This window comes from Balaenoptera acutorostrata, chromosome 20 (assembly GCF_949987535.1).
Source record: "Balaenoptera acutorostrata chromosome 20, mBalAcu1.1, whole genome shotgun sequence".
In the NCBI taxonomy this organism is placed as follows: domain Eukaryota; kingdom Metazoa; phylum Chordata; class Mammalia; order Artiodactyla; family Balaenopteridae; genus Balaenoptera; species Balaenoptera acutorostrata.
The window spans coordinates 11,556,682-11,568,032 of NC_080083.1; the positions used below are offsets into that span (position 1 = coordinate 11,556,682).

Below are 11,351 nucleotides of genomic sequence, written 5' to 3' on the forward strand. Positions count from 1 at the left end.
GTTAAGGCTCCGGAGCCACCTAAGGGTTCAGGGGCTGCGTGGCGGCAGGTTTTGCAGCCACTGCACATGGGGCTGGGGCCGGGACCAGACAGGGGCAGAAGCCGGGGTTTCGGGGTGCAGCCAGCACTGAGAGATCTGAGAAGAGAACAGAATGACGGTGCGGAGGAGTTCTGGCCGTCAGAGGCTCCCGTAGCACTTCAGAGCCAGGCCGGCTCCCTCAAGCCCTGCCCAGCTCCCCGCCCACCCGGAAATAGCTTCGCCCCACCCCGCATGGAGCTCCTCCCAGCGGCGGCCGAACCCAAGACACCTCTAGCTTTCCGAGGCCCGCTTTCCCGATGGCCCGCTACGAAGAGGTAAGCGTGTACGGCTACGAGGAGTTCACGCAGGCGGTGGAGCAGCACAGTGGCAAGACTATTTTCGCCTACTTTTCTGGTTCTAAGGACGCCGAAGGCAAAAGCTGGTGCCCCGACTGCGTGCAGGGTGAGGCCGGGATTCTGGGGCTGCAGCCCAGAGGAAGTGGCAGGAAGGCCGAGGCTATGGCCAGAGAGTGGGGTGGAGAGGAAGCGGAGGGAGTCTTGCTCCCGGAGTCCCGCAGGGCGATCTGAGCTCTCATCTTGCCTTTTCCTACCCTGTTCCCGACTCCTGCTATTAAGTCCTTCCCGCCCCGCCAAGAGTGCTCTTCTACCATTCGACCCGGGTAATCTTGGAATCTAGTCCATTAGAACTTTTCACTTCCCCAATGTGATTAGTGTCTTACAGGAGACGTGAATTGGTCTCCTTATGATAAGTCAGCAAATATTTGTCTTTCATTGTTCTGGGCGCTGTGGCCTGGGGACAAATCAGGACTGAGAGTGGGTCCTTACCCTTAAAGTGGCTCTCAAAATCAGAAAAAAACACGTGACTTCTGTTAATCTCCTCAGTTAACTGCAGGATAAAGTCTGAGTACTTACCAAGACTGAGGGGAGAGGACGGGAGGGGAGAGGGACGCTGTTCATCAGTGCCTGATTGTAAAGTTGGTAATTATTTCTATCAACTTTTTAAAAAGCTGAACCGGTCGTCCGAGAGGGGCTGAAGCATGTTGGTGAAGGATGTGTGTTCATCTACTGCCAAGTAGGAGAAAAGCCTTAGTAAGTGGCAATGTGTACTCTATTTCCCAGACATGCACTAGACTCTTGCAAATTTAGGCAGGAAGGGTCTTGTGATTCAGGTTCCGAGTTCTAAGGTACAGTCGGATAAGTCAAGCAACTAGAAGATATTAAATACGAATTAAAAATTCGAATGTTCAGCCATTTGTATTAGGTAAGGGTAATTCAATAATTTGGCCTGATGTTAGTTCAGAACTTAATTGTCTTTATATTTATTTCATATCTTAGTATATATTCACTTCAATGAAAACTTTGCACAGGAGAATATATGTCGTAGACGTCAAGGTTTTTAAAATGTTTACAATGAAAACAGTGTTTACTAAAAGACTGAAAGTGGGAATGTATCAAATACCAAGCAGAATGTAAGAAACCAAGTAAATGTTTTTCATGATCACTTTCTCCTTCTGAAATAGTTGGAAAGATCCAAATAATGACTTCAGGAAAAAGTTGAAATTAACTGCAGTGCCTACACTACTTAAATATGGAACAGTGAGTATCTTTCTTTAACTGTGTTGGGGATACAGTTCACTCTATCAAAACTCTTAACTTGTTCTGGATTCAAATTTGAAAAGATCTTGACATTTCATCCCAAGTATCACATTGCTCTTCAGAATGTATTCAAAATACACATGGCTGTCCATCCCTATGGCCTATCCCAATAAGTCATTAATAATGCAATTAGGGTTTTTTTCATGCCTTTTAAAAGCCATTCTCATTTTAAAATTCTGTAAGCACTGTTGAAGAAAGCTGGTTAACATACAATTCCTTAAAACAGTGGCATCAGTAGTTGTTTTCGACTTAATCCATAATTCTGGATGAAAAGAAAGGGCATGTCCTCTAGTTTAGTCATGGCCCTGGGATCCTAAATTACAGAGTTAAAGGGAAGGGCTGACCCTGGGCTTCCTGTCTCCTGTTTTAGTCCACGGAGCCAAGTATTTTAATGACTCGCCTTAAGGTAAATATCTTAACTATTTCATAAAGCTTGTTACAACTAGTTAATAGTTTCTGAATAGCATAATTTCTCTGTTCCAAGACTTGTGTCATTCAAGGTAGAACAACTCATTCCCCTTCTAATAACATTTTTGTAGCTGTGGGTTAAGATATGACTGTTGTTCTCTTACAGCCTCAAAAACTGGTAGAATCTGAGTGTCTTCAGGCCAACCTCGTGGAGATGTTGTTCTCTGAAGATTAAGATTTGATGATGGCAATTGCATCTTTACTTCCTGATTTGCTCTAGTATAAAAGAATGTGCATACTTGCTTTGAATTCATGTTAGCAATAAGTAAATAAATAAATGATGATGTAAAAAAATTGGTACATGTCTAAACAATAGAGAGTGCTATTAAAATGCTCATGAACCCTCAATTTGCTTTAATATATGGGTATTTTTAAGCTACCATAGGTAAAATAAGTCTTCAGGAGTGGCAGTAATAGCACAAAGGAAGCTATTATTGGAGATGAGAGAAATACCTAAAAGCCCCTAATAGTGCAATAGACAGCTTCCAAATCTCTAAAGGAGTTAGGATCTTTTATCTGAAATTCCACGAATTTACAAAGAACTGTTATTCCTAAAACACCTTCTTTGGCTTTAGAATGTAGAACTTAACCTAACCACTGAAGGGAAGCACAGCACATCTAATCCAGCCTCTGCTTAATGCTGGCAGTTTTGTTACAGCTGTCTGAATATGCCTCACTACTTGGGATGAGGTGGGTGGCAGAGAGGTCAGAGACCATATAACCTCGTGATGGGAAGGACTCCAGCCTGTGAGTCAGTCTCACTGATTATCACTTACTAGCTGTGTAACCATTAACCTGTCTAAACCTCAGTTTCCTCCTTTATGAACATGGATCGTTCTGAGGATAAAATGAGAATGCAACTAAGCACTTAACATTGTGCCTGGTTTGTGGTATCTGCCAAATAAAGGTCAGCTTTCCCAAATGAGCACAAGTGTTCGAGGCTCCTCACCTCTGTTCTAGTCTTAAGGTCAAGAGTCCAATTAGTAGTTAACCACCAATCTTCTCCCTGCCATTACCAGGTCAGTGACATACCAATGATTCTTCCTTAAAACTCACTTGCAAAGCAACTGGTGATACAGGTATGTCTCCTGCCCTGCAGAATTTAAGAACCTTTATGCGGTTCCTGCTGTCTGATGTAAAGAGGTCACTTACTCCACACCTCTCACTCTGTAGATGAAGGGCAGGATAGCTGATCTGAGGGACAGCAAGGTTCCAGGAGACAGACTTGTCCCAGGCCCCACTGTACATGAAAACAGAGCTCGGCTTAGAGTTTGGGATATTCGGTGGCCCTCCCCTTACCTCGCCCCCCACTGCCTTAAATTGGTCTGAAACACCTAACATTTCGATTCTTACTCAGCTGACTGTGTTAAATACTAATAAAAGCTTACAAATCCACAGGGAAATCAAAGTAGAACAATTCTGGTTTAACAGAAATCATCTATTAACAAGAAAAAGTTAGTTCAATTAAATAGCACACTAACGGTTCTAGGCGCTACCACGATAAAGGTACACAGGAAGAGTCTTTTTTTGTCGTCACTGCACAAAAGCAATAGGTACATGTCTTAAGAGCCTGGTCCGGATCCAGCCGTTCACTTTCCCGATGCGTTGTTGTGCTGCTGCTGCTCCGCCAGGGCTTGCTGGAGGCGCATGCGCTTCCGAGAATAGTGCTGCCAGTGCAGAATTTGCTGCTCGTCAATAAATTTCGCACACTGAGCATTCACCAGCTCCTTACGGAAGTGTTCGTACTGGAGCAGTTCTAACATGTGTAAACACTGAGGGTACCTGGGGTTAAGTCTGTAAGTTAGTGATCGACATAACATAATAATACCACGCTCTAGTTCAGTTACTCACCTAAAAACGATCTTGCAGCCTACCATTTCTGTAACATTAATTTAGTATACTTTGGTAGTACAGTTCTTTTTTTTTTCCTGCTTATGCATCAAAAGTCAGCAAAATTTTCAAAAGTGAGAAAACTTAAGTTCAGAAAGATTAAATAACTTGCCTAAGACCACACAGTAACTGGTAAACGGAGTCAACATTGGGGGACAAAGCATGCTATTCTCTTCTGGTGGTTTCCAAGATGAGGAACACGAACACTTTTTATTTTAGTAATTAATTGTGTGTTTAATTAATACCTACTGGTTTTCCATAAACAATGATAAGACAACTTTTATTTTAAAACTGAGTCAATCTCAGAAAGAACTAAGCACAAATACTGTATTCTAGTTTTCCATAGGGATATAACAATTCTGAAATTAAGTACATATACTCTAAGGTTGAGCAAATACGTAAGTAAATATGCTGTAGATAGAAAGCCAAATTTCTGGCTCTCAGAAAAAGAGTTTCAGATAAGGAAGGGGGAAGGCTAGAATGAATCCTGTTACTGAGTTGGAATTGAAAACAGTATGAACTCATGGCTTTGAATATATATATATATATACACATACACACACAGATATAGAAATAGGTATTTATATACACACACAATTTCTAGCTTTGTGTGTTGAGAGGGCCTAGAAGCAATGACACCAATGCGCACACTGAGTGCCCAGATCATGGGTTTTATATAGAATTATCCAAGGTTGGTTGGAGACATGGCTGATTCTAAGGCTAACAGAGGGAAAGTACAAGATGAGCCTGGAATATTATGTAGTGCCAGAAAGAAAAATGCTCAAAAAATTATAGGGATATGTCAAAAGTACTCAGGAGCCAATGTGAAGGGGCTCCCACTGGCTATATCTGGGATCAAGAAGATACATAATTATAACCCACAAGATAAAGAATCCAAGAGTCCATGTTGATGTAACTTTAAGTGAATAAATAAATCAGGAACAAGGAAATGTTCCTTCCTTACAACTGAATACCAACTAATAAATGAATAAATAAATCAGGAACAAGGAAATGTTCCTTCCTTACAACTGAATACCAACTAATAAATGAATAATGAATGATGAAATTAGAAAATCACCACAGTAAAAACTGTTTCAAGCAAGTATCTTCCATAGATGCTAAAGTTAGGTAAAAGAATGAAATATGAAACAATATTTACATAGTCTCAAAGTATTCCCTCACAAAATACGTATTAAATACAAAAGGAAAAATAGTAACTTGATACAGAGAAAAGTGGCAGCCACCACCTCAAACAAGTGGTCAAAATTAATATCACCCGTAGAGGGACAAATTGACATCCTATGACTCCTGATATACCAAGAAGGATATAAGATTACTTCTGTGTCACACTTACGGGGGGAAAAAAAAAAAAGAAGACTGATGAACTCAGATTAATGGAGACTAAGACATGACAACAAAATGCAGCATCTGAGCCTAGACTGGACACTGCCCCAGACACAGGACAGTAGTGAGACAGCTGGCAAAATGTGAATGAGGTCTGCTGGTAAGAGAACAAGATCAGATGGTATATCAATGTTAATGTTCTGATTCTGATCACTGTACTATGATTATGTAAGAGGTTTGCATTTAGAACATCTGGGGGAAGAATATACAGGAATTCTTACTGTTTTTCCATTTGTTTTTAAGTAAAACTATTTCAAATAGAAAAGACATAAAATTTAAATGAGTCAATTAAAAAACAGTAAGTCTTACAGGGAGTACACAGATAGAGCCAAAATTGTACAAGTGGTATACAAATGACTAAAGTTTGGGGACAGTACACTACAGCAGTGCCTCTCAAATTTTAATGCACACATGAATCACTTCTTAAAATGCAGACTCTGATTCAGGAAGTCTGGGGTGGAGCCTGAGGACTGCATTTCTAACAAGCTCCCAAGTGATACCAATGTTGCTGGTCTGAGGACCACATTGAGTAGCAGGGCCCTACACCATGTTGTCCTTATTACACATTTGCTTCCTATACTCCAAAGATACATAGTTGCTTGTAATTGTCAGCAGCTAAGCCTGGAAAGCCCTACTCACACCTAACCTGGCTATTTCCTTTTCATGAGGACATTGTTGGTAGTTAAAAAGACCTAGGTTTGAAACCAGCTCTGCCATTCTCCAGCTGGGTAGCCTCAAACAAAGTACTTAAACTCCCTTAAGGTTTAGTTTCTTCAACTGTAAAATAAGTTGAAAATAATACGACCAAGAGAATGGTCTTCAAGTAGCATTTAGTCAGTAACTGGAACTCAGACACACAGCGACCATTTATCAGACTTGCAGAGACAATGCTCAGAATACATTACATGACAAAATAAGGAATTATAAATATGTTAATAGGCTACAATTATAGCATTAACCAACAAGATGAAATAGAAGAGGTACAAAAGGAAAGTTTTGCAATTAGATTTTTTAAAAATAAATAAGAAATAAATGGAGAACTAAACTAATAGCATTGATGAAAATAAGAACTGAAAGATTTTAGTTGACATAAAGCTCCCAGCAAGTCAACAATATGAATCCTTGCCCCCTCATTCCCTGCCCCCACAAAAAAGGTAATGTAAACTTAAGTTGAACAAATAGAAGTATAATGTCCATATGAAGAAAAAAAAGCTATTTGGTCCACCGTACCCTGACATCTGAAGGCCTGTGTTTAGCTCTTGGCTGAAAAACATAAGGCATAAGTGCAAAATATCCAAAGGTGGGCACATGAGAAACGGCTGAAGGTAGGTGAGAAAAAAAGATGTAAGAGATAAATTATAGTTGCAAGTCGTGGCTATTAGTAAAATAGTGGAAACTGTCTAGAAGAGGCAGCTGGGAGAACAAAGACCTGGGGTTACCAGATCTTCCAGAATTTTAAAGAGTAGCTAGAAATCTGGATTAAAATATGAAACTTTCTAATCTTCAAATGTTGGCAACTATTAAACGAAAACCTTGCAGAAATGAAATGGGGGTTAATTTGCAACCTCTCTTGAATTTAAATATCTGAATGGCTGTTCCTCAAGAGGGCATAGATTGGTTCTGGATTAATTCAGGGACAAAACTCAACATGGGTTGAAGTTACATGGAGGTATATCATATTATAATACAAGGAAGAACTTTCTAGCATCTAGCTAACAATGGAATTGGTTTCCCCTGAATGGAGTAGTATGTGCTCACTGGAAACCTCCAGCCAGCATGTAGATGACCATCTCAGCAATGTTGTGGGTGAAACTGAACTTGATGGTGTCTAGGGCTCATTGTCCAACACTGAGTCTCTAAGTCTACATACATACAACATGTTGCAATCTAATAAAAAAAGTCTTTTCTCTGGATTATTAAATGAATAAGTGGTTCTTTATAAAGGGCCAGTAAGGGTGCCAAGGGTCCTGCAAGCTACAGGAGGATGTGGGCTTCGCACATCCTCCTTGTTATAAGACACAGATCAGAAAAGTGGGAGTACAAGTTTGAAACATTTTCCTCTCAAACTTGTGTTTGTTTAGGAAAAGAAAAGACTAAAAGTTTCACCATTGCTTTTTGACTACCTAGTTAAGACAAAGCACAGGTGGGAATTCACGGTTTATTTTTTACCATTAAAAAGGAATACGTTCAGGGACTTCCCTGGCAGTCCAGTGGTTAAGACTCCGTGCTCCCAATGCACGGGGCCCGGGTTCAATCCCTGGTCAGGGAACTAGATCCCGCATGCCGCAACTAAGACCTGGCGCAGCCAAATAAATCAATAAATATTTTTTTTTTAAAAATGTAAGCTATAGCACTACTGCAAATTAGCAGAATTAAAAAAAAAAAGGTATAAGTTCGCGATTATAGTATGCTCCTTGCAATTCATAAGCCTTAAAACGAAAGCATCTATTGCACAACTTAAATAATAAATACATATATTTATTATGTAAAATATATAAAATAAAATAAGCAGCTACTAAGACTCGGGTAAGGCTACCTCCTCTAGAAAACCTTCCTTACAAGTAAGTACCCCTTTCTATGGTCTTTCACGTTCAGGCTATGGCTATGTCATTCCATATATAGACTGTGGGTTCCTTGGGGTCAGAAATCCAGTGAGATGGAGTGAGTGGTATAAGATAAGGTCAGACAAGACAGGGCTAGATTATATAGGTCTTTAGCTCAAGAAAAGAGATTAGATTTTCTTCTGCATGCAATGAGAAGCAACTGAAGAGTTCTAATGGAATGCTTTGATTTATATTTTTAAGATACCAAGTTGGCTTCCGTGTAGAAAATGGTTCTGCTTTGTTTGGCCTGGGGGTGGGGGATGGCGGGGAGAAAGCAGGGATACTGGTGAGTATATTACTGAAATAATCCAAGTAAAGTTAGAGATCAGTGTGTCTCGTGTTAAAATGGAGACAACTAAAAGAAGTGCAGAGATTCAAAATATATTTTTTCCAATGTGAAACTAAGAAGTCTATTAAATATCAGTGCTTTGGAGTATAATAAAGTACACACATATTTAGGACTATAAAAATTAAACTTACTTTAGATACTTGGCATATTCTGGTTCTTTCCAGTAAAGCAAGTACTTAAGATAATTAACAAAAGCTTTGTCTTTGAAGTAACCTCTTTGGGCAAGAACTGAAAGGCATAAAAAAAAACAAAAATACACCTGTAGAGCAAATCAATCCTTGGACTACTGATTTGTGACTCCTAACATAAAAGTAAAGAATTTACTTACATAACATCCCCACCACCAACACTCGTTGAATTCACGACATAAGTCCCAGTTTGCTCAATTATATATATACCAATATAAGTGTAGCGATAATTCTGTTCAATTGAGAATGTACAAAAGTAGATACTAAAGTCATCCCTCAAATCCACAGGGGACTGGTTCTAAGAGACCCCACAGACACCAAAACCCACAGATGCTCAAGTCTCATATAAAATAACATAGCGCAATGACAATGACAGTATTGTCACCCTCCGAATGGGAAGATTCAACCAACTGCAGCTGAATCCGAGGATACAAAGGGCCAACTATGAATTGGAACTATGAATTGCAACTCTTCTATCAGAAATTATAAATAGCTACTCAATTCAATGAGGTGCTCAACAACTTACAATTAAGGTAATTTGGGTTGGCTAAACACTGCACAAATTCCAACTCCAACTGAAACCGAAGTCGATTTCCAGCATCATCTAGGAGAGAAGATAGCAAAAATCATCCAAAATAAACGTCACCATATACAATACTGATTTGTAGAAAGAAAACAGCAGTAAAGAAACCTGACTAATGATGAGATACGTTTCTACATAAAGAAGGGCATGTGAATGTTTTCCTAAACTGGGCGAGGGAGGAGAAAAACCTTCCTTAGAAGTCTAAGGAAAGCAAAGCCCTGATTAAAAGGAATGTTTAATCAGGAATGAATGAATTCTCTAATGTTAAAGACAAGTTATCAAAGAAAACAGAATCACACACGGGGCAGAACATTTATCACTCGTGAGCCACTATGTTGGGATTTTAACATTTTAACATTGACCACTGTTGCGGTAAGTTGCGGTAACTGTGCCTTGCCTTATTTTAATAATGCGTTAGAAGTTGTTAAGTGATTAAGCTAAGCAAAAATAAAGCAAACGCTAAACCTATCAAGAAAAGTTCAGAATGCAAGCTGAAAGAGACCACGGCGAGTACGCAAGATCAGGGAACGCGTGCTTCGGTGAGACGCGTCAGTGGCAAAATAATACACGAGTTTGTCGACGATATTTTAAACTTATGCAAGCTCATTTAAGACGCAGAAAACAAATCGAGGAAGCGGTTTATGATCCAAAATCTCTCCTTTAGCCTCGCCGGAAGCCGGTGGGGTCGGTGTCTGAATAACAAGTGAGGAGAAAGGATAGACCAACAAAACAAACTCTGAAAAGGCCAAACTACCTTCGCCCTTCCAGACGCTACAAGAGCCCTAGCCCCTCCCAGTCCGAACAATCACCTTGCAGGGAGTTAGGCCTGGAAGGCGAACCCGGGGAAGTGGGAGCAGGTGTCTGGGCCCAGGATAGTTCTATTTGCCAAAACGCACGGCTCGGAGCGCCACTCACCTGTCTCCATAGCGACGGATGCTGCCATCACCAGCAAAGAAGCTATGCAGCCAGCTGGCCGACACCGCGAACGACGGGAGTGGCGGGGGAGGTGCCGGAAACCGCGGCTCCCCCTTCCTGCCGCGGTGCAGTGTGGGATGCGGGAGGCGGGCAGAGACTCGCGCGGGGGCGGGCGGCTCCGCCCATCCCAGGCCCGCCCCGGCCCGGCCCGGCCCGGCCCCGCCTCCCCCCGCGCGGGCTCCTGACAAGCTAGGGGGCGATGCGGGGGCTGACCTATCGCGGGGCCTAACCCAGGGTTTCAGAGGGGTCGTTACCAGCCCCCGCCAGGACCACTGTTCCTGCACGTCCCTGTGTCGTGGGACCCTCGGGTACCGCTGTGCCTGCGTCACAGTGCCATGTGATGTCACTCCTCACCGTGTGACGTAACCCGTCGAGGAGCGTGGGGCAATGGGGCCTCGCGAGGCCTGCTTGGCTCCGTTACCCCTGTAAGATGGCCTCACCCCTTGGGGGAAAGCCCTCTCCGCCCCGGGCGGAGTCCGCCCGCTACGAGGAGGCGGCGACGGTCCGCGTGGAGACCTCGTCCCACCGCGTGGAGACGTCCTCCCGTCAGGTGCGGAGGTCTTCCCGGCAGGTGGAGACTACGCAGCGCCGCAGCTAGGGGCGCTCCGTCTCCCTCTCTGGGAAACGGCTCCCTCGCGTCTTCGAGGTGTCATACCAGCACGTGGAAACTGCCTCTCAGCGCACGGAGACGGCCTCCCGCCGCGTCAGGGCCTCGTCTCTGCGGGTGGAGACGTCTCTGCACCGCGTGGAGAGCCCGCCGCGGCGGGAGCAGCCGGCCGCTCGCCAAAATGTCCAAAAGGCCCGATGAAATGCTTCCTTCCTCGGGGTCACGAGAGGGCCATGGCCCTTGGCCAGGGCAGAATTGCCTCCAGTTCGCAGCCGACCTGCTGCCAGGTGGACCGATCATCTTTGGTTTCCTGGAAACCGACCACAAATCAATTTAAGAAAGAGCCAAGTTGCGGTTTCGGGACTCAGCCAACATTCATTGACCCTGCTGCTCCCTGGACCATCCTTTCCTGCCTTTCACCCAGTGAACTATTTTAATTTGAAGGCAGCACAAAAAGTTTTCGGGCCCTAGATATTGTATATATTGAGATGATGGACAAAGAGGCTGTTTGAACCTCTGAGGCAGGTGAGTTTTGGATTCTTAGCCCCTGAACAACCTTTGCTGCTTCAAATTTAGGGACAGAGCAAACT

At 42.7% G+C, this 11,351-nt stretch overlaps 3 protein-coding genes across 3 annotated transcripts; 2 read left to right on the plus strand and 1 right to left on the minus strand.

Moving 5' to 3' along the window:
• Positions 1-256: 256 nt before the first annotated feature.
• Positions 257-2,510, plus strand: TXNDC17 (thioredoxin domain containing 17). The gene is made up of 4 exons (XM_007177398.3): positions 257-480; positions 1,046-1,127; positions 1,559-1,634; positions 2,269-2,510. Exons 1-4 carry the CDS (start codon positions 336-338, stop codon positions 2,335-2,337), a joined length of 372 nt encoding a protein of 123 aa, XP_007177460.1. The 5' UTR covers positions 257-335; the 3' UTR covers positions 2,338-2,510.
• Positions 2,511-3,579: 1,069 nt separating this feature from the next.
• Positions 3,580-10,248, minus strand: MED31 (mediator complex subunit 31). Its single transcript, XM_007177399.3, has 4 exons — positions 10,095-10,248; positions 9,123-9,200; positions 8,540-8,636; positions 3,580-3,944 (listed from the first exon to the last, which is right to left on the minus strand). Exons 1-4 carry the CDS (start codon positions 10,120-10,122, stop codon positions 3,752-3,754), a joined length of 396 nt encoding a protein of 131 aa, XP_007177461.1. The 5' UTR covers positions 10,123-10,248; the 3' UTR covers positions 3,580-3,751.
• Positions 10,249-10,584: 336 nt separating this feature from the next.
• Positions 10,585-10,962, plus strand: C20H17orf100 (chromosome 20 C17orf100 homolog). Its single transcript, XM_007198644.3, is given in 1 exon segment — positions 10,585-10,962. A coding segment is annotated over 1 exon segment (378 nt).
• The last annotated feature ends 389 nt before the right edge of the window (positions 10,963-11,351 follow it).